Genomic DNA, 27,462 nt, shown 5'->3' on the forward strand with positions numbered 1-27,462 from the left:
AGCTTCACATGTATAATTGATATTTGAAACTCAAAATTAAAAAAAATAAATGTTAAATTTTTTTTAAACATGTAATTGGGAAATATTTAATGGAATAACATATATTGAAATGAATATAATGGAATATTAGCATGTTATAAGAAATGATAAAAGGGAAGATTTCAGTAAAACCTTGGAAAACTTGCATGAATCATGCAGAGGAAAGTAAATAAGTCACAGAAATTCTTTATCTAATAAAAACAACATTTTAAAAAGAAAAGCCTACTTTGGAAGACTTAAGAATTCTGATGAATGTAAATAACCAACCTCAATTTCAGTGGATCCAGGATGAAACATGATGACCTCCTGATAGAAAAGTGATATTCTCAGGATACAGTCTCTCTCACACACACACACACACACACACACAGACACACACACACATTTTGGATTTAGCCAGTGTGGGATTGTATTTTGTTTGATTATTTGTTGCAAAGATTTCCCTTTTTCCTTTCCTTTGCTTTTTTTCTCTTTTCCCCTTTCTCCTTTCCTTTCTTTCCTTTGGTGGAGAGGGGGAAGAGAATAAACATTTATATTTCATTTGATCTTCATAAAAATCCTATCAAGTTCACTACCATCAGGGGTTTGTTTCTATGGGAGAGTAGAAGAAAAAGATTACTGTTAATGGAAAAGAATTAATTAAAAAATTAAGGTACCCACCAATATGCAACCCCTTTCAAAGAATTTTATGGGAAAAACATACCATTCATAGGTTGGTAGCCATGACCCCTTGCATTTCTGGGCAGTTCCCTGAAGGTGGCACATGGTCTCCTGCAGTTCGAGACAGCTCTCAGGAGGTAGCATATGGCCTCTTGCAGTTCCAGACAGCTTCCAGCAGGTGGCATATGGCCTCCTGCAGTTCCAGACACTTCCCAGCAGGTGGCAGGCACATGGTCTCCTGCAGTTCCAGACAGCTCCCAGCAGGTGGCATATGGCCTTCTGCAGTTCCAGACACTTCCCAGCAGATGACAGGCACATGGTCTCCTGCAGTTCCAGACAGCTCCCAGCAGGTGGCAGGCACATGGTCTCCTGCAGTTTCAGACACTTCCCAGCAGGTGGCATATGGCCTCCTGCAGTTCCAGACAGTTCCCAGCAGGTGGCATATGGCCTCCTGCAGTTCCAGACAGTTCCAGCAGATGACAGGCACATGGTCTCCTGCAGTTCCAGACAGCTCCCAGCAGGTGGCATATGGCCTCCTGCAGTTCCAGACAGTTCCCAGCAGGTGGCATATGGCCTCCTGCAGTTCCAGACACTTTCCAGCAAATAGCACATGGCCTCCTGCAGTTCCAGACAGTTACCAGGAGGTGGCATTATGGCTTCCATATTTCCTCCAGCATTATTCCTCCATACCTTTGTATCTTGTTTACTTCCAACACAATGCCCTTGCTGACCTTCTCCTGGGCCTCCAGGGACCTACACTGAGATTTCTGAGGCTCCCAGGAAGGCCTTTGCATCTATCTTTTCCCCTGAGAAGGCCAGTACCTGAAATTCCACCATTAGCATCTTACTTCTTTGGATTCAGAATCATCCTTTCCCGTGGGGTCCTTGTCATCATCCTTTGTTTGCTTACTGATTTGAACTTGATCACACTTAATACTTCCTAAATGCCTTTGAAATAGGAAGGCAGCCTGCTGTAGGGAAAATAGTGTTGAAACTTAAGGAAAACATGGCTCCAAATCCTGCTTTTGATGTTTAGTAATTGTAAGCCATGCCTGTAAGCCTCAGTTTCCTTCTTTGGTATCATTTACCCCTGTCTCCTGAAGGGGCCCAGCCTGCCAAAGTGTTACCTGTCAGGCAGGAAGCCCAGTTCTGCCTGCCCTGTGACCTTAACCTTGTAGCATCCCTGATGCTTCCCTCGCTCCCTCGGGTCTCTGCACATCCCAAAGCAAGTCTCTCTTTGGAGCCCCAGGTTCAGATACAATGACTCCAAGATATCCTTTGTTCCTCAGACCGCTGGGAGGGATGCCTTTAATCTGAGTCAGCTGTTTTTATTTGCTCAGCAACTTGAAAATACCCTCACTTCTCCCAAATTATCTCTCTTAAGCCTCAAATTAGAGACAGCGGAGAGGAATGAACAGGTGACCCTCAGAATTAGGAATATCGGGGTTCAAATGCTCCCTGACGCAGTGACGATGAGTCTGGGCACATTGCTGAACTTTTCAACCTCCCAGACAACACCCTAAGACAATAAATCAAAGAACAGTTGCCAAATTTGGATTAATAAAGGGAATTTTCTCCATGAGGAGTCCTTACATCATCATTAAAACCACAAATAGGATCAAAGAGAAACCAAATAATTTCTCAGAATGGGATCATTCAAATCATCCTAAGCTGCTACAACTAAAGTGAGCAATGATAGTCATATCTTAGCATTACTTAGGAGAAGGGAGAGGGGAACAAGCATATATGAAACACATATGGGCCAGGTATTGAAGGGCTGGTACCTGGCACAGGGGATTGTGTGATGGGCCTGAAGTCAAAAGTCAGACTCAACTTTCTGAATTCAAATCTGACCTCAGACACTTACTAATTGTGTGACTCTAAGCAACTCACTTAACCTGATTTGCCTCAGTTTCATCATCTATAAAATGGGCTGGAGAAGAAAATACCTTTTCTAATACCTTTGCCAGGAAAACCTCAAATGAGGTCACAAAAGGTTGGACATCACTGAATAAAGCCCGGCATTGTGCTAAGCATTTTACAAACATTATTTAATTTGTTTTTCACAACAACTTTGGGAGGTAGGTTCTATTATTATCTCTATTTGATAGTAGGAGAAACTGAGTCAGACAAAGGATCACACTGATAGCTAAATATCTGAGTTGGGTTTGATCTCAGGCCTTCCTGAGTCCAATCCTATCTCTCTGGGACTGTACCAGCCACTGTATCATCTGGCTATCTCTGAATCAGAGTTAGGGCACCACTGACAAGCTACATAAGCAGGCCTGAAAACCAACAAGTGTGTTGGAGAGAGAGAGGCTGATTTTTGGGGGAAGGCATTGCTTATTGGTGGATCTTTTTACTTTATTTTTTAATTATTATTGTTTTTCAATGAACAGTAATCAATTTTTCCTCCTCTCCCAGAGAAGCAGCTGGTGGTTTGTGGAATTGTGTCTGGTTATTTGTATTCATCCAAGTTATTAAATTTTTCAGAATGATTTGTTCTTTACAATATTGTTTTTATTGTGCAAATTGTTCTCCTAGTTTTGCCTACTACTTTGCTCTACATAGTTCATACAAGTTTTTTCCAAGTTTCATTGAAATCATCTTTTTTGTCATTCCTTATGACAATTAGCATTTCACTGTATTCACATACTGTATGAGCAGCTAAGTGGCCCACTAGACAAAGCTCTGGCCTGGTGCCAAAGAGACTTGAGTTCAAATAGGTCTCAGATATGTTAGCTGTGTGACTCTGGGCAAGTCACTTAATCTGTTTTATCTCAGCCTTTTCATCTGTAAACTGAGCACAATACCTCACAGTATTGTTGCAGTTTGTACAGCCATTTTCCAGTTGATAACTCCACCTTACCCCTCTAGTTTGTTTGCTTTTGCTACTATAGAAAACCTATGATGACTATTTTTGTACATATAAGCTATAATCTTAATTTTTTTTCCTTTGGCTCTAAGCTTTGTGATATTGCTTGGTCCAAGGGTATCCTTTACTTCTAAAACCTTCCATTCTGAGATCATATTTGTTTTTGCTGATGGACACAATGTCATTTGTAATAATAGTAATAAAACTACATTCTATGAATTGCATGTTTTCGCCTAGGTGCATATCACTTAGGGGCCAAAAGAATAAGAACTTGCACCTGGTCTCTCTCTCTCTCTTTTTTTTTCTTGAGAGGTTTTATTTATTTATTTATTTATTTATTGATACTTCATATTGCTTGCTGTGTACCAAGAGGGACCTGTGGTGATCATAGCCAGTGATTTCAGGGACTGGGCCACTGGGATTTCTCCTCCCTGAGGAAAGAGATCCCTTCACGGAGGAGCTACTAAGAAATTCTGTAAATAGAGCAGCCAGCAGGAATACTGCTGACCAACTTGACCAACCCCCCAAAATCCTAAAAGCCGCAGTACCTTCTTTCTCCTTCTCCTCCTTCCCCCCACCCCCCAGATCTGGAATAGCCAGTAAAATCTCTCTGTCTTTTTCTATTTTGTCCCCTCTTCTCTTTCTCTTTGCCTCTCTCCCTTTTTCCCTCTCCTGCTTTCCATCCACCCATCCATCCACCTGTCTATCATTCTGTCTGTCTGTCTATCTATCTACCTATGTCTGTCTATCTATCTATCTACCTAGCTACCTATCTTTCTTTCTGTCTGTCTGTCTGTCTATCTATCTACCTACCTGTTTATCTTTCTGTCTGTCTATCTGTCTGTCTATCTATATACCTGTCTATTTTTCTGTCTATATTTTTGTGTATCTGTCTATCATCTATTTACCTGTCTATCTTTCTGTCTGTCTATCTACCTACCTACCTGTCTATCATTCTATCTATCTATCATCTATCTACCTGTCTATCTTTCTGTCTGTCTACCTACCTACCTGTCTATCATTCTGTCTGTCTACCTATCTACCTATTTGTCTGTCTGTCTGTCTATCTATCTAACATCTACCTATCTATCTCTCTACCTGTCTGTCTTTCTGCCTACCTGCCTGTCTATCTCTATCTGTTTATCTTTCTGTCTGTCCATCTATCTGTCTATCTGTCTGTCTACCTACCCACATACCTACCTGTCTATCTTTCTGTCTATCTGTCTCTCTGTTTATCTTTCTATCTACCTGTCTACCTACCTACCTACCTGTTTGTCTTTCTGTCTGTCTGCCTGCCTGCCTGCCTGTCTGTCTATCTATCTTTTTATCTCGGTATCTTATTTCCATATATCTATCTCTCTATTCCTCTGGGGAGACAGAACACTTCTGCCCCACCTGTCTGCTTGTCCTCCCCACTGCCACCTCCGCACCTAGGCTACGAGTCTGGCTCTCAGATGTCCACATGTCTGTCCTTCTGTCAGCCTGCCCTCGGGTCGGTACCTGGCTGGCTGTGTTCGTGTCTGCTCTCCACATGTGTGCCTCTGCGTGTTCCTCTCTGTAGTCCGTCCTCAACCTTTTTCACGTTCTTTGCTGCCATATCCCTGCCCTTACTCTCCCTTCCTTCCCCTCTCCCCCCCCCCCAGGTATCTACCCCTTTCCCGAGTCCATAGATTTGCCTCCAGTGGCTCGTTCCCCTCCTGGCAGAGGAATCAGCCTTCTGGACAAGTTCAAGGCTGCTGCAGCCTGTCAGCGGATGAGGTGAATGTATCTCATCTCCCTTTTGGACTTGAGTTCACTGCTAGTGTTTTAATTTTAACAACCTCCCCAATTCTTATGCTTGCCATTATAGAAAAAAGGCCCATATTGAAATAGGGACATTGATATCAAAAGCCCTTTGAAAGGGCAAACTATGCGGCAGACTCAGGGCAGTTTGACATTCATTAAAATTTAGAGGAGGACGGGAAATTCTATTTAGAGATTCAGAATTTTTGACTGAAAGGATAAATAGTAGCCATGACCTAGGAAAGAAAAGGACTCCCCTTCCCCCCATTTGTCTTGAGCTTTTCTGGGTAGCTTAGCATGTTACTGTGATTCCTTGCCCTTGTCTGTTAACCAAATTTTGATTTCAGTCAAAATTTTAAGTGTCTTTTTGCCCTGATTTCAAAAAGAATCACTCTGGGGAAGGGGAGTGGATCCTGCTTTGGGCAGGCTACTCCATGGCCTGCCTTGATGTAAATGACTTGCACTCAGATATCATTGAAACCACGCCGTATGAGAAATTCAGCCCTGTTAGACAGTGCTTCCCATTCGAATCTTCAGGGACACGATTGCCAGGTCTTTGGGGTTTGCTTCTGACAACTTCCAGCAGCCAGCAGGTGCTGAATTGGCCTTGGATCACAGGTGGGATCCCTCAATTGAGGAAATGTGGAATTGGGCCTATTTTCAGTAAAAAGATATCTAGATGCAGCAGTGGATAAAAAGCTGGTCCTGGAGTCAGGAAACTCAGAGTTCAAAACTAATCTGTGTGACCCTGGGATTACTGTCTACCTTAGTTTCCTCAACTGTAAAATGGGGACAATAAAAACTGGAAATGAAGCAAAAGAGACTAAAAAAGAATGATCAGACATAAAAAAAAGCTTTTTGGTGAGGCACAAATGAAATAATCGTAAAGCATTTAGCACAGTGCCTGGCACATAGAAAAAAGCACTATATATAAAGCTTAGTTATCATTATAATTATTAAAAACCTGCACAAATAGCCAACAAAGTGCTCTGTGATATCTTTTTAGCATCTGGTAACGTCTTGTACCACCAGGTAGTGAACGATGAGAGAAATGATTCTCCATCTGAGTTCTTTGAGACCCAGGATGCTGCAGACTTTGGAGAAGATGAAAGGCACAATTCTCAAGGACTGCAAAATATTTTTAAGTAGATCCAAGTCAAGGAAAGAGCAGGAAGATGAACTGAGGGGCAAAGCAAACAAATTCACTGAAGTTTATATCAAAAACTTTGGAGATGACATGGAGGATTAAAGATCGAAGGAACTTTTCAGCAATTATTATAAAACTCAGTGTAAAAATGATGACTGATCCCAGTGGGAAATTTAAAGGCTTTGGTTTTGAGAAAACTGATTGAAAAGACATCAAGTGGAAAATGGTATCTATAGTCTGGGGAGAGAAAAAAAATTGAGTGCCAGGCTGAGTTAAAATGGAAATTTGAGCAGTTAAAAGAGAAGACACTTAGCTACTACTAGAGTATGACTCTCTATCTTAAGAACCTGAATGACAGGTTCTGAAAAATTAAGGAAGGAATTCTTTCCTTTTGGATCAATTATTGATGCCAATGTGATGCTCAAAGATGGGTGAGGCAAAATTGTGGCTTTGTCTGTTTTTTCCTCACTTGATGAGGCTACCAAAAGAGTGACAGAAATGAATGGGTGCACTATGGTCTCTAAACCTCTGCAAGTTGCATTTTGCCAAAGGAAAGAAGAAAGAAAAACCCATTAAAAAAACAATCAGTAATAAGACCATCAGTCAGTTTCAGCTGACTCCTGGGAGGGTTACTTCATGCTAACAATGGCTCAGGTTCAGAATAAACTGTTATTATGCACCCAATCAAATATCCCAGATAAAATTTAATTTATGATGGTAATAACTTGGGAGACTTCATGACTTCCAAGGAGTGTCGGATGTCATCGGCCAGGCTGGGTCATGCCCAACTCACTCCTACCAGGATCCCACCAATAATGCCCAAACTTCTCATGGCCTTCTCATTTTACCTCAGTGAGTTAGGGTCTCTACTGCTGTGCAAAATTGATCTCTCAGAACCTTTGTAGCTACCCTGAACCTAGAACTGTCCTTATAAATACCTTTCAAATGTCCAAACCCCCTGTGCAGCCTTTGGAGATAACTCAGCTTGCAGTTCATCTATAAGATTTGGAACTCTTATAGAGTTCCATCTTGGCTGCTGCTCCTCTAAAGGAAAAGTAGATGGTGGGAAAACCTTTTGTTGCCATTAATTTAGCCATGCCATTAGTTTATCAAGGATAACCACAGGAATGCTGTTAGATACTGATAATTCAGAGCTGCTGCATACACCAGAGTCTCAGAATTTCTCAAAGGGAGAAGTGATTGCTGTATTACATCTTGCCAAGGAAGAAGGTGCTCAGAAGTTCTTGTGGTTGCTACTCCCTTCTAGACCAGGAAAACTGGAAACTTGGAAGGCAAATAACCTCTGCATAGATGTTTGCTCAACATGTACAGACTTCTTCATGTATTGTCTGTCTACAGACTAGCAAAATGGATGCTTTTTGTATGTGTTTTCTTTTGGAAAAGTTAATTTGAGAGCTCTTTTTTTGGAAAATCTTAAGTTTTTTAGTTGTTAAAATTTGACCAAAAAAGTGGTTGAAAAGATTTCTTGCATATGTTAACCTTCAATTCAATTCAATTTAATTTAATGGAAATTTTTTCTTCTAAAAAGAAGTATGATTCTTTTTTTCTTTTTACATGTCTGATCATTTTTTAAAGTCTCTTTTGCTTCATTTCCTTTTGTCATCCCACTAACCATGAATATCTCTTAAGTCTCTGCCCTTTTCTTTTTATAAAACAACTATACTTTATTACATAGTGGTATCATCATTTACCCAAAGTCTAATGTTCATTACATTCTTAATATAGAAGATAAACTAATCAAGAGTATACTAGTTCATTTTTGTCCTTGTATCTCCAGAACCTAGTTCATAGTAGGAGCCTAATAAAATATATGAACCTGGGCTTCATGGAATGACAAGATTTTAGATCTAGATTTGAAAGGGTCTTCAAGTTGTTGATTATTTCATTGACTTTCCTAAATTATTGTAGTAGCCTTCCAACAGGCCTTCCCATCATCTCTTCTTTGCCCAATCTATCTTTCCCAAGCCTGCTAGATTAATCTTCTTCATGTATACACTATTTGGTTGTGTCACTTTTGCCACTTAAAACTTTTAGTAGTTCTATATGTCCCTTGACAATTTGCCAGCCTTATTGAATACTGCTTCTCTCCTCATACTCTATGCTCTGATTTATTGATCACTTAGGATGACTTGTTCATATAATGCTTTTCCTTTCTTCTTGGCCTTTGTTCATGGCCTTGTTCTCTGTGCCCGAACTTCCTGTCCCACTTGATCCTCTTGCCTATTGCCTTAGCATCTTTTTAAAGCCCAGCTCATACATTACTTCCATCATGAAGCTGAATGTAAGAATATCCTCTTCCAAATAGTCTCCCTTGTCCCTCATGACATGGCACTTGGTTTGTTTCTCTCCTATTTGCTTATCTTAAATTAAAGAATGTTATATTTTGATTTTTTTGTGAGTGTTCTATCTCCCTACATGCCAGAAATCTTACTAAGGAAATAAATAGGTCTTATCTTCTTTTCTACCCCAAACCAACACAGCATTCTCCCCCATGGAGGCCAGTTGGGAGGTTACTTGATAGCTTTTAGTTGTTCATTCATTTCATTATGCTTGACTATTTATGACCCCAAATGAGCTTTTCTTGGCAAAGATACTAATATGTTCTGCCATTTACTTTTCAGTTCATTTTTCAGATGAGAAAATTGAGGCAAACAGGGTGAAATGATTTGCCCAATATCACATAACTAGCTAACAAATGTCTAAGATCCATTTAGAATTCATAAAGATGAGTTTTCTTATAGTGTACAGAGCACTGGGCCTGAAGTTAGGAAGACTCTAATTCAAATGCAGCCTCAGGATACTTAGTAGAGTGTGATCCTGGACATGTTACTCTATTTGCCTCAGTTTCCTCAGTAGTAACATCGATATCCTGGGGTTGTGAGGACCAAGTGAAATAATAATTGTAAATAACTTAGTACAGTGCCTTGAACATGGGTAAGTACTTAGTAAATGTCTGTTCTCTTCCATTCCCCTTCTATAATAACTAGGAAAGTTCAATCAATTAATCCACTAGTTAAAATGTTGGAATCCCTTCCCAAATCTTTTATATTATGAAGGTGCTCAATAATTATTGATTAAGCTGAATTAGATTAATCATAAAACCACAGAGGACAAATAGGAATATTGATTTTTAAAAAATGCTTAATTTTATAGTACTAAGAGATTAGGAGGCAGCTAGCTGGTACATTGGGTAGAGCTTTGGATCTGGAGAAGGTAAAATCTGAATTCAAATCCAGCCTCAGACACTTACTAGCTGACTGACTCTAAGTAAGTCATTTAACTTCCACTTACTTCAGTTTCCCATTTGTAAAGATGGGGAGACAATTGGGAAGGAAATGACAAACCACTCCAGTATCTTTGCCAAGAAAACCATGTCAAAAGGGCCACGTAGTATAGTTCATAACTGAATGGCTGAACCACAACAATAGAGATTGAAAGATAGGCACATTAATAAAAACTAGAATAATTAGAAGACACTCCTTGCAGTAAGTGGCATTTGGGCTAGACCTTGGATATAAATCACATGTTAGTAATGATAATGATGATGATAAAAATACCTGACATTTATATAACACTTTAAGATTTGCAAAACTCTTGATTGTGTGAGGTAAGTACTCTAGATATTGCACCCATTTTGAAGATGAGGAAATTGGAATTGTGAGAGCTTAAGTCCTCTGATTCTATGTTTTAACTTACCTTACCACTTATGATGTCTTGTTCAGGCCTTATTCTTTCTTCTGGGCCTTTCCTCATGGTATTCTCTGTGCTGGGCTTCTCATCCCACCTTGACTCTCTTGCCTGTTGAAGGTCTACCATTTTGCAAAAACCTATAGTGTTATGTCCACCATGAATCTATATCCCAACTAATTTAACTAGTATCAGAAATGGGATTTGGACCCAAATCTCTCGACTCTCAGTTTGAACTCCCAGAAACATACATACACATAGAGAAAGAGACAGAGACAAAGAGACATAGACACAGAGAGACACATGCACATACAAACAGAGACAGACAGACAGATTGACAGATGGACAGAAAGATGGACAGATAGACAGAAAGACAACCAGATACATGGGTGGAGAGATAGACACATAGATAGCCAGATTGAACTTCCAGGAGTTTGTTTGGGTGCCAAGAAAAACGGGTAGGAGAGGACTACATAATTTGGGAGAGATCTGGAATTTTAAGGGTAGGGTTCTAGCAGTGGTACCCAGGTGCCAGCCTCTGCCTGTTTGAAAGCACAAACATGGGCATCCTGTACACCGTGCTTGGCATGGCACTGTGAATGGTAAATCTGTCATCAATCTGGGTCAGTCCCAGAGCTAATGATGGAGTTTAGGTATATTCACCCAACAGGCCAGGCTAGGTAAAGAAATCAGGGTGGAGTCCAATCATGTTCACTCTGCATCTCTTTGGTAATAATATCCAGTTTATGGATCAGCCTTATCAGCCTTAGGCCATGATGTCAAGCAAAGCAATGTCATTCTATGAAATCAGCATATGGAAAAAAAGTCCCTTCTAAGGGAGGCTGTCACTTTGAAATAAATCCCACACCCAGGAACACCTTATCCTGGAATTTGTTTGTCCTAGGATGGAGGGACATCCAGGACTCTTTGGGGAAACAGGAAGCGGCTGCTCCTGAAAGAAATGTCATGGAGTTCACATGGAAAGAGTAAGTGTTGCTATTGCTGCCACTAGCCCTCCTTGGGTTCTATGGTCAATGTAGCTTTGGATTTAGCATCTTCAGAATAGCAGCAATCAAGGTATAAAAGCTGCAGCACTAGTCCTTTTCCATCTTTCCACTGTTAGCTAAGAATAGGAAGATGAGAGCTGGCTCTGTGACTACTCCTACCTGTACAATCAATCCTAGGGGCAGGGGAGCCTCAATTCCTTAACTATTCATGCTGTCTATATCCAGGGCCCTCCCTGGGCTTGGAAGACAAACATGAAAACCTGCATGGCTATCAGGTAACTTACTTTATTGAGGAAACAGAGTTACAAAATTCAGCTGCAAAGTTCCCAGCTTGTCCAAACTCCCTGTTTTACAGATGAGGAGAATGAAAGCCAGAGTTAAATGACTTACTTTGGGACCCTCAGGTAATAAGTGTTGGAAGCAGGATTGGACCTTGGTTCCTCTGAATCCTAAGTAATTCCCCCCCCCAATATGCACAGACAGATAAATATAAATTATATAAAGAGTGATACAATGCAGTTGAGAAAGTGACTCACATGTGCAGAGACAGAGACATAGAAACATACATATGTATAGAGAAAGAGACAGAGATAAAGAGACATAGACAGACACATGCACACATGTGCATGCCCAGATAGGAACAAATAGACAGACATACGGACAGACAAATGGACAGACAGTTTGACAGACAGATGAATGGACAGATGGACAGAGAAACAGATGAACAGATAGATGGATGGGCAGACAGATAGATGGATACACACACAGACAGATGTATGGTCAAATGGAGAGATAGATGGACCAACAGACAGATAGACAGCTGGACAGGTAGACAAACAGATAGATGGATAGACAGACAGGCAGGCCAACAGGCACTATTACTATGGAAAACATGGGTGCAGGGAAGATCTTTGCAGGTGACAGCAGGCTCCGATTTGAGAGAAGTATAGGATATTGTTCAGTGCCATAGAAAATGAGTCTTTAGATTCCTATGTTTTGGGGGAAAAATTGGATTTTGGAGACAAGAGACAGGGAAGGACATCAGAGAGACAGATACAGAGAGACAGAGAAGCAGAGATAGAGAGAGAGGGAGACGGAGACAGAAAGACAGATATAGAGAAAACCATAGTAACTAAGGGGAAAGAGAGAATTAGGAAAAATAAAAACTTGTGATGAATGTGATTGAATGGTGCCCTAAAGAAAGCTAAGGATTTTAAGAGGTGTAGGTGTAGAAATAAATACAGTTCAGTAGTAGAGGACTATTTGTACAAATGCAAAGAGAGAAGAGATAGAATGCTGCCTATGGGGAACAGCTAGAGGGTCACTTTGAATCTCTTTCAACCCTAGAACATCAATTTATTTAGAACGAATCTTCAGATTAGAGAGATATGTTGGACTTCTATTGTCCTGTCAGTGAGGGACATTTTGCCTTGTATCTTATTTTAATCTGATAGTAAACACCAACATGATGAGTGAATAGGTCCAGTTTGTTTCTACTGAATTAAACTTAAGCTGTCTGACTACTAGAGTTTATTAAGGAACAGAGGACAAAGAACTCCATAAAGATCAAGACTGGTGGATGACATGCTCCCAAATTCAACTCATTTATCATAGAACTATAGTATTTACTACTTGGAAGGGACCTTACCAATTGTCCTATCTAATCCATACTGGAAAAAAGGATCCCATGAGGATTATACCCTATAAATAATTGTGTAGCTCAGTAGATAACGTATTAGATTTGGAGACTGAGTTCAGATCCTGAACAGTTATTATCTTTGTGATCCTTGGCACTGTCTACCTCAGTTCCTTTCACTATATAATGAGGATAATAATAATACCTATTGCTTAAGATCATTGTGAGGATAAAAGATGATAATATTTACAATGTGCTTTATCAAACTTAAAGGCATTATATAAATGCTAGCTATTATGGTAAATAATAATGTATAATATAATAACATATGTGTAATACGTATTGTTATATGTAGTAATGTGATATAAAATAATATAATATATAATATCATCACCTTTGTTAGAAAACCTCCAAAGAGATATTCTAATACTTTCTGGCAACTTATCCACTGAGCATGTTATTCACTATCCCATCTATTTCCATATGGTACCTAGGATGTTGATTTAGGCCAGGTAGCTATTGTTTCACTTAGGTAATATTTATTGTGGAGATATGACTGAGACTGTAGGAGAGAAAGAAAGTTGGAATTTGACCCTGATTTCCTGCAGTGGCTGACTATTACCATGGAGAAGTCATGGTTTCCAGGTTGGGAATAGTCCAGATGGATTCTCCCTTGACACAGTTGAAACTGGTATTTTTTTGGTCAGTCTCCATGTCTCCATGACATGCAGGACAATGTTCCTCAATATACAGCAGTTATTTCTTTGTGAAGAGTTGAGAGAAGAAGACAGATTTTGATGAAAATGATCAAATTTTCTTGAAGTGCTTCCAGTTTCTTTTTTTTAAAATTCCTCTTACTAGTGATGTTCCCTTGTAGGAAACCAAAGTAAGCCAACTTAGATCAGAATGTTGTATCTGTAAGGAAGGAGCCAGATTATATAGTTCTAGATCTTTCAGGTCACATCAATTGGCTTTGGGAAAAAAAAGAGGATTGAGAGAAGAAACCCAGAGTGGGGTAATGAGATTGGAATGTCTGAAATCCCAGAAGAGAATTTACTCTTGCGGAATGTGTGTGTGTGTGTGTGTGTGTGTGTGTGTGTGCCCATTAGCAGACAAGAACAGGAAAAATGATTCCCTCAGATTGCCTCAATTCAGGCACTATTACTATGGAAATAGTAGAGTTGAGAAAACTTGACTGTTCAGTACCATAGAAAACGAGTCTTTGGTCTTGCTGTACTTTGGGGCAAAGTTGGATTTTGGAGACAAGAGATGGGGAGGACATCAGGTTCCCCGGAAGCTGTTAAAGAAGTTACAAGATTTATCTCTCATTCTATGCCTTTGCTTTCAGTGCCCATAGAGTACCACGGACCTGAGGTAGTTGATCTCTTGATGACCTAGCATGAGAGGAAAAAGCACTGGAGAAGGTGTCATATTCTATTCAAGGTATTCTGTTGTGTTTGTATTCTTAAAAATATCACTTAATAGCCTTTCTTTATCTGTATATCTATATCTGTAGATTTACCACTTAGCTCAAAACAAAGGTATTTGATATGATATCATAAAAATAATAGTAACAAAGCATCCCCCAACAAATCTGGGGTATATTCTCCCACAACTATGCATGGCCTCAATAGGAAGAATAGCCACAGAGTGCCAAACATGTCACAACGTTGGCAAATGATCTAAACCAGAATAAAATATAATTGGAACATATTTAGAAAAGTAAATAATAATAAAATAAAACATAGATAATGTTAATTTGTGGTTTTCTAAGTCAAATATGCAGCCAGAGGGATCTTTAAATATGGTTTAGTGGCTCCTGTTTTATTTGAATTTGACACCACTAATGTTGAGTATAGAGATAATTCATACCTTCAACATTAGAAATCTGATGTTCTTTCCCTTATTGATGGTGTTAGGTAGATTACTCAGCTGAGTTCCATGGCTTTTTCTTAACAGCTTATATCCTGATCACCAGGGTGAACTTTCTCTGAAATCACAATCATCCTTCTGCTCATATTTTGATTCATTTCTAGTGGGTGTAGCGTTTCCCATTGGGTAGACTTCAAGATCATGGCCAGTGGTGGAGGCAAGAGGAAGAAATCTCACCCTTTCCTCTCCCAAAGGCAAGGAGCAGTTTTCATTCTCTATAGGGTATTTATACTCCTCAGAACTGTCTCTTTTCTCCACTGATTCTCTAGATCATGGATTTTAAATATTTTTTGTGTCATAGACCTTTAGACCCCTTCTCAGAAAGTTTTTAAATACATAAAATAAATAGAGCTAAAAAGGAACCAACTGTATTGAAAATCAGTTATCAAAATGTACATATATTTTGAAATTTAGGCATCTCATATAAAGAACATCCCACACATCCCAGAATGTAGCCTGTTTTTTTTTAAAGGGCCACAGGAAATGTAATTAATTAGTTGGTGGCTAATTGTGTTTTAATTTCATTCATTCTGGAAAACTTCTTCATCGCTCATAAAGAATAACAAGTGTAGAATCTTTTTGAACTTCCTCTCAGTTCTTAACATCTCTTTGTTAGCTTCTTGCTACTTTCTGTGATTGCATCAGACTTTCAGATGATCAGTTGATCAGGGTTATCCTAATATACTCCCTTTATTGTTTTTACATTGTTATGACAAAGTCAGTATCAATGGTCTTGATTGGCTAGAATGAAGAACTAGATTATATAAGATAATGTAAATTGTGTAAAATTATATAAATTCAACAGAGACAATGTTAAGTCCTATGCTTATGTTTTTTTAAAATTAGCTTCATAAATATAAGATAGGAAATGAATGGCTAAATGCTGGTTTATTTAGAAAATAAAAGATATCATGCTTTTAGTGGAATGAAAACTTATGATACCCACACAATGGTAGTATGTCTCCCTTCCTGGATGAAGGAATACAGCTAATACTCCAGATGAAACAAGATCTGGAATATCAAATCAAAGAAGTAACAGCATTACTTAGCTACGTGAATGGCTGAAGATGGAAAAAAAAGACTTCATCTATCTATAGAGGAGTAAGCAAGTCCAGCAAACTGATCCTCCCATTATGTTACACCCTTAAAAGAATCCAAAATAGAGACCTGTCCAGGATGGTCTCTCAGCAACTCCCTGGTCTGTCTAGTATATATTTCCCAATTGTGCTGTGGCTGAGCTCCTTGGGAAACAAGAGCAGCGTCTAAGCAAGCTACTTGACCTAGCCTGGCAGCAAGCTGACATATATAACCAAGATACCATCCCCTACAAGGACTAAGATTAGTTGAATTATCCATCTACTATAGATGCCAAACCTAGTGAGAAGCCAGCTCAATGAATAGACTCATTTATTATTGACATCATCCCTCATGGGGAACTTCATGAGGACTCTCTGGAGAAAGAAAGTATATAAATTCCTGTAGTTCTAAAGTAGGGAGTTGAATATGGAAATGTTTTTCTTGACTTCATATGTATAGCTTACATCAAATTACTTGTCTTCTCAATGAGTGAAGGATAGGAGGGGAGAAAGAGAGAATTTGGAATTCAAAGTTTTAAAAATTGTTTTTACATGTAACTGGGGGAAAAATAAAATACTAAATAAGTTTAATTAAAATAAGGAATTGTCTAATGTGTGTTTCTCATATCTGTATCTCATTATCCATTTTATTTTAAGTCTGTGTTCATTTTTCTATGTGTATTTATGGAAGGGCATACTCCTGGTTTTTGGGAAAATGCTCTTTAATTACTATTCTTGCTATGTCATTTAAGTAAAAGCCTTTGCTAAAATGCTAATTGAGATTACTGACTGATTGTAAAGTGGAAACTCACCATTGGAGGTTTGAGGCAAGAATTAAGAGGATAGTCACCTATAAGGTTATCTTGAGAATACTTAAAATAATAGCATCCATTTTTAGGGCATATAATTTTTTTTAAAAAGCATAAATAATTTTTGTATTTTGTGAAAGGATTTTTCATTATTTATGGATGTTTGGTTGTGGTTGTTCTGGTTTTTAATATGATTATATATGTTAATTGTTTTCCTAAAATAGAATTATCTTTTTATTATTGGTATAAATACAATGTTAGAGTAATTTTTTTTTTTTTTGCGAGGCAATCAAGAATAAGTGACTTGTCCAGGTTCAAAAACATCACCTTTCCCTCCACCCCAATATCTCTGATATGATGATATTTTAATATCACTTTCTCCTTCAGTGATTTTATCTTTTCCCAAGTTTCTCCTCTTGTTAAGAGATTAAGAAAAGGAAGACATGAAGGAGAGAATAAAAAGGAGGAAGACCAGGAAGGAAGGAAAGAAAAAAAGGAAGGGAGAATAAAAAAGAAGGGAGAAAAGAAGGAAAGGAAGAAGGATGGAAAGAAGATCTTTTTATACTTTCTTTAATCTTTTTGGATCTAGTACTGGCACGAGTAAAGATAAAGGGTAGAAACAATTTAATGACCTTTGGGCCATAGTTCCAAATTATTCTCTAAAATTATTAACCAATCTACCAAAAAGTATATTAATGTGTCTCTTGACCAATGATTAGTCCCTTCAATATTTGCCATTTTCCCTATTTTAGGATCATATTTGTAAATCTGATAAGCATTAGATGGAGCCTTAGAGTCACTTAAATTATTGTTTAATTATTAGTGATTTGAAATTTTTGACAAGTTGGGTTGTTGATAGTTTGTTTTTTTCCTTTTAAGAAGTACTTGTTCATATTTTTTGACCATGGTCTATTTGAGGAGGGGATGGAGGGGAGAGGCATTTATATATTGTTGATCATGTGCCAGACAATGTGTTAAACACTTTACAATAAATACATCATCTGATCCACACAACAATCCTGAGAAGTATGTGTTGTTGTTAGCCCCATTTTGCCACTAAGAAAAGTGAGGCAAGTTAGGGTTAAGGGACTTGCTCAGGGTAACATAGCTAGTAAGTATCTGAAGTTAAATTTGAATTTTGATCTTTTTGACTTCAGGGATATCACTTAACCCACTGCATCACCCAGCTGCCTTGTTGCTAAAGTATCACTACCATTTGTATAGAAATGCAACAGATGCCTTTTATTGTTGTCCACATTCCATTTATAATTATAATTAGATCCAACTTTGTAGGATATGTTACCTTGGATTCTAGCTTGAGCTTGCATACGTTTGGGGGGATATTATATTTGATTCAGTTCTGTGACTTCATGTAGCTGAAGAATAATTCTTATCTATTTAAAACAATGTTCCTTCATAAATGAAAAACCATAAATGAAGGTTTTTCTCCTAATAAATTTAAAATCTTGTTCTTTTGTACTGGAACTGTGAAATTTCAGCACTACATGACAAAGGGTTTCTTTCAAGCAAGGGGTTTTCCTTTGGAATTATTCTGAGAATTTGATCAAGTATACTTATAGTCTATATTCAAAAGTTATATCTAATTTTCTTGTATTAATCCCTATAGCACAGCTTTATCATATTCTTTTGATTATATATATATATATATATATATATATATATATATAGCCTATTAAAGTTGTTTCCTAATAGGTTTCTCACCTCAAGTCTCTCCAGATTCCAATTCGCTTTCCACAAAGCTGTAGAAGTGATTTTTTTCCCCTTTTCCTAGACTCTCATTCTAGAGATGAATGTCATTATTCACAAATAAGTGTGTGTATACCTATATAGTTATATCTATATGTATGTGTATGTAAAGCTATTCTATACATACTTCTATTTATTAGTTCTGTTTCTGGATACAGATAGCTTCTTTCTTTATGTGTTCTTTGTAGTTAATTTTGGTATTAAGAATAGTCTTATTCATTCAAAGTCAATCTCAAAATAAAATCACTGTTACTGTATACAATGTTTTCTTGGTACTGATCATTTTGCTCTTCATTCATTATTTCATTGAAGTCTATGCATGTTTTTCTAAGATCATTGAGCTCATCATTTCTTATAGCCCAGTAATATTCCATCACAATTATACACACAGCTTGTTCAACCATTCCTCAGTTGATGGACATCTCTACTATTTCCAGTTTCTTTTGCCACCACAAAGAAAGGTGTTCTAAACATTTTAAAAATATTTGGTTATTTTCTTTTTTCCTTAATCATCTTTGGAAATAGACTTACTATTGATATTGTTGAGTCAAAAGCAGTTTAATAACTCTTTGAGCATAATTCCAGATTTTTCTCCAAAATGATGGGAACATTTCACAATTCTACCAACAATAAATTAGTTTTCCAATTTTTCCATATCCCCTCCAACATTTGTTTGTTGCTTGCTCCTTCAGTCATTTTATCCAATCTGATAGGCATAAAATGATATCTCAGGAATGATGATCAGGATGCTCTTGGGAGAACCTGGAAAGTCTTACATGAGCTGATGAAAAATGAAATGTACTGTGTATAAAGTAACAGCAATATTGCAAGATGATAAGCTGTGAATAACATAACTATTCTCAGCAACTTAATGATCCTAGTCAACTCAGGCATTTATGAGGAAAAAAGCTCTACATATCCAAATAAAAAACTGATTATTATGGAAATGTTTTACAAGACTGCACATATATAGTCTATATTAAGTTGTTTGCATTTTCAAAGGGGATGGAGTGGAGAGGGAGGAGGGGAGAGAATCTGGAATTCAAAGATTTTACAATGAATGATAAAAATGTTCTATACATATAACTGGGGGAAATTACCAAATTTAAAAAAATGATAGATCAAGGTCATTATGATTTGTATTTCACTAATCAATAATGATTAAGAACATTTTTTTTCATATGGGTATATATTGTTTTTATTTCTTCATTGGAAAACTTTCTGTTCATTTCCATTGACCATATAGAGGAACGACTATCCTGATACTTTCAAGTGCCTTCTTACCTCTACCTATGACAATTTCTGCTTTTTTAAAGATGCAGTTTGTGTTACATTTTATAGAAAAACTGGATAGAAAACCTTGAGTTCTCTCTTATAACTAGCTATATGCTATTGTGTCCCATTACTTTCCTAGTTTTCCTACATTTGTTTTCCACTATTGGGCTAAATCATTATCTTCTGAATTTTGTTACTATGAAGAATAACAGATATAGACCATGTTATTTGATAACCAATTGTTTATTGTCAATTATAATGAGATTCATTTTAAAATTTACCAAATGTCCTAAAGAAATGAAATGTTTCCAATTCTGAGGTTGTTACATTCAATTACAAGAGCTGTACAATAGTAACACATTTATGTCTCTTTTCCTAACATACAAAATTCTCCTAAGTGCAATGGTTAGTGAAAGGAAGAGTGGTCTAAAGTCAGAGGTCCAGGAATTATTCCCTATATTTCTTTCCAGGCTGCTAGAACAGTTTCTGAATGAGCTTCCTTGAATATTATTAGAGTTCACACTTTTGCTATTTGGATCAAAATGGGGGAAATTCCTATTTCAATTTTTTCTAAAATTTTATCTAAAAGTTTTGGAGGAAAAAGAGCATGATTCCTAGTCCTTTTTTGAAAAGTTATTAATTCACCTATTAAATATGCACTGAGGAATCAGCAATTAATGACAATTATGTTTAAAAGTGCTGAAGTTGCAACAGTATTTTTATAGCCCATTTACCGTGGAAGGGCTTGACATCTGCAACATAAGACTAGGAGAACAAATTTGGCAAACAGGATTATTGATCAACAACAATATTAATTCACCACCACAAAGAAGTCCCATAAAGTGAGTTCTCAAAAACAGAAAAACGGAAATTATATTAGGAAAAGACATTTTCTAATATAATCCCCTGATCAATAACAGACTTATCCAAATCCATGAATAAATGTCCTGGGTAGAAGAAATAAAAATTAAATAGAAAGAAATGAAGACAATTCTATATTGAATGGTTAAAAAAAAAGATGATGTTGATTGTATCAGAAAATGGTTTGATGAAGGAATAGGAAAGAGCATGCATAGTCCGTTTGTTTTCTTATTTAATGGGTCAGTATTGTGAAGATATTTAAGTGAATAAGACCAATCATCCTCTAGATTACAAAAACTGTAAGTAACGATATGAGAGGTAGAGTGAGAAAATAAATGGGTTCCACCAAAGATCACACATATGTCAAAGAAAAAGGATAGAAGTATAACAGAAGTAATTGAGTACTTGTGCTAATTAGAAGAGTCCACTGTGCAGGATTAGAGAAATCTTGCTCTCTTCATGTGATGAATACCTACCTACCTACATACATATACAAATACATATACATACATATATATATATATATATATATATATATATATATATAGAGAGAGAGAGAGAGAGAGAGAGAGAGAGAGAGAGAGTACTTGATTATTCCTCCATTTTGTTCAGAACAAGGTGCTGAATTATTTGGTTTAGAGGATTTTCCCATTTGCAACTTCAAAATCACAAGAATTGTAGCTTTCGCCTCTAAAACTTCTTGACTTGCTACTTGATTGAGTTCCACATTCCAGCCTGCTAGGTGACTGACTTGAACCAGATCCCCTTAGACTAGAGCTAGAGCCAGAACCTGAGCTGACCTGCCAGAACTAGAAGACCACTGAGAACTGAAACTTTGTCCTTTTGTTCCAGAACACCCTGATTCTTCCTCTGAGCTCTATTGTAAGAGGCAGATTGACCTGAGTGTGAGTCAGAACTTGAACCATGTCTTCCAGAGGTGAAAGAATGTCCTGACCCAGACCCTTGTTTCTTAGAACCCAGAAGACTGACCTGAGCTATATTCTTTTCCAGATTCAGAGTCAGAGTCTAAATCATAGCAAGAACAAAAACCAGAGCCAGAGTCAGGATCAGAACCAGCTGGAAGACTGGTTGAAACTGGACCTATGCCTTTGTCATGGAAGACTCCTTGACGTTTCATCTGAACTAGATCCATGTTCCTGGCTGTTAGATGACTGACCTGACACAGACCCCTCTCGACCAGAGAAAGTGAGATTGTGAGCCACACTTCCCAGAGCTGGATGACTGCTTGGAGCCATAGGCAGAAACTGAGTAAGAGCCGGAGCCCAAGCCATGTCCAGAGTTGGAGAACTTTCTGGAACTGGAACTGTGCCCTTGTCTTCCTACTGCCAGGCCTGCCACCTGAACTAGACCATGGCCCTGGCTGCTAGATGACCGACCTGATCCTGAGTCATGTTGATCAGACTGAGATGACCGCCTGGAACCAGAGCCAGAGCCTGAGCTGTGTCTTCCAGAGCTGGAAGAGTGACCAGAGCTAGAACCCTGGTTCTTAGAACCTGAAGATTGACTTGAACCAGATTCTGAGCCAGATTCTGAGCCAGAGCTGGAGCCTGAACCTGATCAGGAACCCAAACCAGAGCTTGAGCCTGAGCCATGTCTTCCAGAGCTGGATGACTGTTGGGAACTGGAACTGTGCCCTTGTCTTCCCCTACTGCTGGACCTGCCACCTGAACTGGATCCATGGTCCTGGCTGTTAGATGACCGACCTAATCCTGAGTCATGTTGACTACTGAGATGACTGCATGGAATTGGAGCCCGAGTCTGAGCCATGTCTTCCAGAACTGGAAGAGTGACTGGAGCCAGAGCCCTGGTGCTTAGAGCCTGAAGATTTACATGATCCAGATTCTGATCCAGATTCTGAGTCAGAGCTAGATCCTGAGCCGGATCCCGAGCCAAAGCCGGAGCCTGAGCCATGTTGGCCTGAGCTGGATGACTGTTGGGAACTGGAATTGTGCCCTTGTCTTCCAATACTGCTGGATCTGTCATCAGAACTAGATCCATGCTTCTAGCTGCCAGACAAATGACCTGAACCTGAGCCATGTTGGCCAGACTGAGATGATTGCCTGGAACCAGAGCCAGAGCCTGAGCCATGTTGGCCAGAGCTGGAAGAGTGACCTGAGCCAGAGCCTTGGTGCTTAGAGCCTGAGGATTGACTTGAACCATATTCTGAGCCGGATTCTGAGCCAGAGCTGGAGCTTGACCCTAATCCTGACCAGGATCCAGAGCCAGAGCTGGAGCCCGAGCCATGTTGGCCAGAGCTGGAAGAGTGACCTGAGCTAGAGCCCTGTTGCTTAGAGCCTGAAGATTGACTTGAACCATATTCTGAGCCAGATTCTGAGTTAGAGCTGGCGCCTGAACCTGATCCTGAGCAGGATCCAGAGCCAGAGACGGAGCCCAAGCCATGTCTGCCTGAGTTGGAGGATTGCTGGGAACTGGAACTGTGTCCATGTCCTCCCCTACTGCTGGACCTGCCACCTGAACTAGATCCATGGCCCTGGCTGCTAGATGACTGACCTGAGCCTGAGCTATGTTGGCCAGACTGAGATGACTTCCTGGAACTGGAGCCAGAGCCTGAGCCATGTCTTCCAGAACTAGAAGAGTGACCTGAGCCAGAGCCCTGGTGCTTAGACCCTGAAGATTTACCTGATCCAGATTCTGATCCAGATTTTGAGCCAGAGCTAGATCCTGAGTAGGATCCCGAGCCAGAACCGGAGCCTGAGCTATGTCTTCCAGAGCTGGAGCATTGCTGGGAACTGGAACTGTTCCCTTGACTTCCCCATCTGTTGGACCTGTCACCACAACTAGATCCATGCCTCTGGCTGCTAGATGACCAACCTGATCCTGAGCCATGTTGGCCTGACTGAGATGACTGCCTAGAACCCCAGAACCAGAGCCTGAGCCATATTGGCCAGAACTGGAAGAGTTTCCTGAGCTAGAGCCCTGGTTCTTAGAGCCTGAAGATTGACTTGAACTATATTCTGAGTCAGATTCTGAGCCAGAGCTGGCAGCTGATCCTGATCCTGAGCAGGGTTCTGAGCCTGAACCCGGACTGGGCCATGTTGTCTGGAGTGGGAGGACTGTTGGGAAGTGGACCTATCAGAATCAGAACACCCTGTTTCCTCCTCTGAGCTGGATCTATATTTACTTTGACTGTGGGAAGACTTTTGAGTAGAACCTGATTTGGAACATTTTCCTTCCCTCCAATTTCTTGAGGAATAATCTGAATTTTTTCTTTTTCCTTGAGAATTTGAAGACTCTGTGGTAGCTTCTGATTCTGAGTCATTCTCTGAGTCTGATTTAGAGTTGTAATTTTCTTTTGTTGAAAATTTAGAGCTTTTGTTATTTTTTCCTTGTCCTTCAAATGTCACTGAATGTCTTTCTTTTTTTGATTCATTTTCTTTACTACTTTTGCATCTATATTTTTTCCTATTGTGTTGCTTTGTGTCCTCAATGCCCATTTCGTATTGTTCTCCTTTTATTTTGGAGGGGTTTTTCCTTGAATCCTGTTGTTTTTCTGTCTGTTTGTTTGAGCTGGATGCTTGTTCATCTTTATTACTCTGTCCTGAGTTGCTTAAATCTGACCTACAGTGTGTTTTCTTTGAGTCCTTCTGTTGTGAGCTTGACAGAGAATTTTTTTTCTCCCTCTCTTGTATGTCAGACTTGTGACCGGATTTCCGTCTTTCTTGTGATTGTCCAGTTCTGGATGTTCTATCTTCTTCCTCGTTCTCCCTTCTTGAGTTTCTAGATTCTGATTTCTCCTGTTTTTGTTCTCCCTCTTCATCACTTTCTGGATGATCCTCATGATGACCATGACAGTACTCTTTCTTGAAAGCTTTGTTGTATGCCATTGTCAGTTTGAATATCATCAACAGGAACTCAGTAAAATCTATTCTTCTATTATGATCCCAATCCAGATTAAGCATGATTACATCCACTGTATCAGGATCTCCAGGATTCTTTATAGTAGAAAAGTGGAAAAAGAAAATACATGCAGCTGAAACATTCCCTGTCATTAATGAAGTTTTGTCTAATAAAGTCTGCTATCCTGCACTTCTTCTATTGCTTGCTACTAAGTAATGAGTAATTTTAGGGAATAAACATTATAATTTAGATGGGAATCCTGCTAGATAATAGGTTGAGTGAATATAAGATAGCTGGTGTTTTGGAAACCATGAACACAACAGTAACAACAGCAACAACAACAACAAAAAAAACAGGGTAAATTTGCACTAGGTATTTGGGAATCACCCATTAGCAAATGTGATTGGCTTTCTCTTTCTCTTTGTTTCTTTGGCCTCTAAAAGCCCCTGAATATGTTCTTCTTTCCTTCCTCCATAGTCTTAGAAAGTTGCCTTAATACTTAGATATTAAGTGACTTGTGTAGGGTTACACAATCTGTTCGTGTTATTGGTGGGAGTTGAATATAGACTTTTTTTTTTGTCTCAAGGGTAGCTAACTATTTACTACTTCATTAAATATTAGATATGAGTAGATTTTCAAAAGTTTAGTTCTCAGAGATGGAATATTGATTTTGTGAATCTTTTGCTTCCTCCTTATTAGAAACAAATGATAATTAGGGTTTTGTATAGTTCTTTAGGGTTTGTGAATCACTTTGTATATCCTGTTTTATGATGATCCTCACAATAATCCAGGGAATTAGGTGCTACTCTTTTCCCCATTTTACAAATAAAGAAACTGAGGCTGAGACATGTTAAGTGCCTTGTTCAACATTATATCACTGATAATTGTCTGAAGCAGGATTTGTTCTGTTCACTATACCACCCAGCTTCTTCTTTTTAGATATGGCTCAATGTGACAAATACCATGGCTGCCCGTGGTCTGAGCCCATTGCTCCTAATAGAAAGCTCTTACCTTCAGAATACATTGCAACTCATTTTCCAGAATTTCCTTCAGTTCACTTTGGCTCATTGTGTCACATTCCTCATCTTGGCCACAATATTTGTAGAAAATATCTAAGATGGTGGAGATGCTTGTCAAGAGATGAGATGTTGGAATCTTTACAAAGTGTTAAGACATTGGAGTTGATTTGATCTTAGAAAGACATATTTTGGTCCAGAACTTGAAACAAAGTACTAAGTGGAACTGATAGAACAATGCTTGTGTTCACCCCTTTAGAGAGCTCATAAGTATCTAAGTACTCACTGGAGTTCACACGTTTGGGAGAGTGCAGGGTTAGGGTTTTGCAGTCTGGGAGATAACCCAGAATCCCTCTCCCTCCAGAAGGCAGAGTTAACCTTTTGTGAGATCACATATATAGGGGGAGCTCTTGGAGCTTGGGGGCTGACTGGAGGTACTTACTTGAAGTACTTACTTGAGTTAGTTACTTAAGGAGTTACTAGAAACTCTGGGAGCTTGAGAGAGTTTTACTTGGAGTCAGAGCTCTTGGAACCCACAAGCCCTATCTTCAAGTCAAGAGATTCATTGCACTTCTACCTTGGTGCTGGCTGGAGGCTGAAGAAAGCAGAGGCAGAAGCCAAGGACAAAGCTGCAAGAGCTCAAGCAGAGAGATAGGTCTCTGGGCTAACCGGGCTAATTTGGAAGGAGAAATAAACGTTTGCATTTTTACCAGCTGGCTGCATTTTGGAATAATTATTGATTGTAACTGAAACTAAGGTTGCCTCCAGAAAACCTCTCACAATGAGACATCTTGGTGCACAATTTAATGGACCTAGAGGGGGAAATGTGAACCCTTACTGTTATTTCTTTACATCCTTTTAGAAGCATCTATAGTAATTATCTGGAATTACATTCTTGAACTTATTTCCCATCTCATCTGTTTCACTTGTGAGAAATCATGTTATGGGGAAAGACGGAGTAAGAACAATTCATCTTGATCAATGCAATGAAACACACAATCCCAGAGATCTTAAATTCCAAAGTCCCTCAGGAAGCAATGAAAGAGAGACTGGAGGCAAAGCCTGCTCTTAACTTGAGGATGGCTTTAAAGGGAGGGGAAAGCAAAGCTCCCAGGTGTTTATGGTACCTCAGCAACTTTAGGCATCTGAACTATCCGAGTTGTTTTGGAAAGGAACTTAGAGAATATTTTGGTCCCACTTCAAACAGTTCAAATGACATGCTTAAGGGAAGGGGACAGATTAAAAGGAAAGGAAAAAGAATAAGCATACATAAAGTACTTACCATGTGCCAGGCATTATGCTAAACTCTCTACCAATCTTTCATTTGGTCTTCATGCCCAATCTGAGAAGTAGGTGCTGTTATGATCCTCATTTTACAGATGAGGAAACTGAGGCAAGCAGTGGTTAAGTGACTTGCCCAGAGTCACACAGATAGTGTCTTTCTACAAATTTGAACTCAAATCTTCCTATCTCTAGACCCAGTGCTATGAGCACTATGGTGAAGTTGCCTAAAGTCACTGATGTGAATCAAGATCTTCTGTCTCCAGTTCAAGGCTCCTGTTCCAATCACCCCAATCCCCAGATTTACCCCTGTTAAAATACCAAGTGTCTGCAGTCTTAGCAAGATTGGAGAAGTCCCCACTTACCTAGTTCGCCAAAGGAATGAAAGATGGAGATGGAAGCAATTTGCAGGGTACCAACTGCCTGGTATGCTGGGCTTTTTATACTGGTTTTAATTGTCCATCTTAGAGTGGTGACACCCTTTTGCTGGAATGGCCTGATTTTTTTTTTCAACCTCTTTCTCTACCCCTGTCATCAAGGACATTAGCTAAGCTAACTGCTTCCCATCTACTCTTCTGTGATTACATTAGGAGCTCCCCAATTTGGGCCAATATTGGTCCCCACCTATCATTGTATTAGGACATTTTACACAAGTAACTTTGTGGACATCACACGTTTGCTAAAGGCAGGGGCCATAGAACATAAGGTCACA

The 27,462-nt window shown here is 38.9% G+C and overlaps 1 protein-coding gene and 1 pseudogene across 1 annotated transcript; one reads left to right on the forward strand and one right to left on the reverse strand.

Moving 5' to 3' along the window:
- Positions 1–5,790: 5,790 nt before the first annotated feature.
- Positions 5,791–7,079, forward strand: LOC100934107 (annotated as a pseudogene).
- A 14,659-nt stretch (positions 7,080–21,738) lies between these two features.
- On the reverse strand, positions 21,739–25,614 carry LOC105750620 (hornerin-like; the record flags this gene model as incomplete). The annotated part of the gene is given in 6 exon segments (XM_031968724.1): positions 21,739–22,298; positions 22,387–23,475; positions 23,478–23,655; positions 23,961–24,064; positions 24,260–24,548; positions 25,465–25,614. Coding segments are annotated over 6 exon segments (2,370 nt in total), but the record flags the coding sequence as incomplete, so codon positions are not given.
- Positions 25,615–27,462: the final 1,848 nt, after the last annotated feature.

Source organism: Sarcophilus harrisii, chromosome 4 (assembly GCF_902635505.1).
Source record: "Sarcophilus harrisii chromosome 4, mSarHar1.11, whole genome shotgun sequence".
In the NCBI taxonomy this organism is placed as follows: domain Eukaryota; kingdom Metazoa; phylum Chordata; class Mammalia; order Dasyuromorphia; family Dasyuridae; genus Sarcophilus; species Sarcophilus harrisii.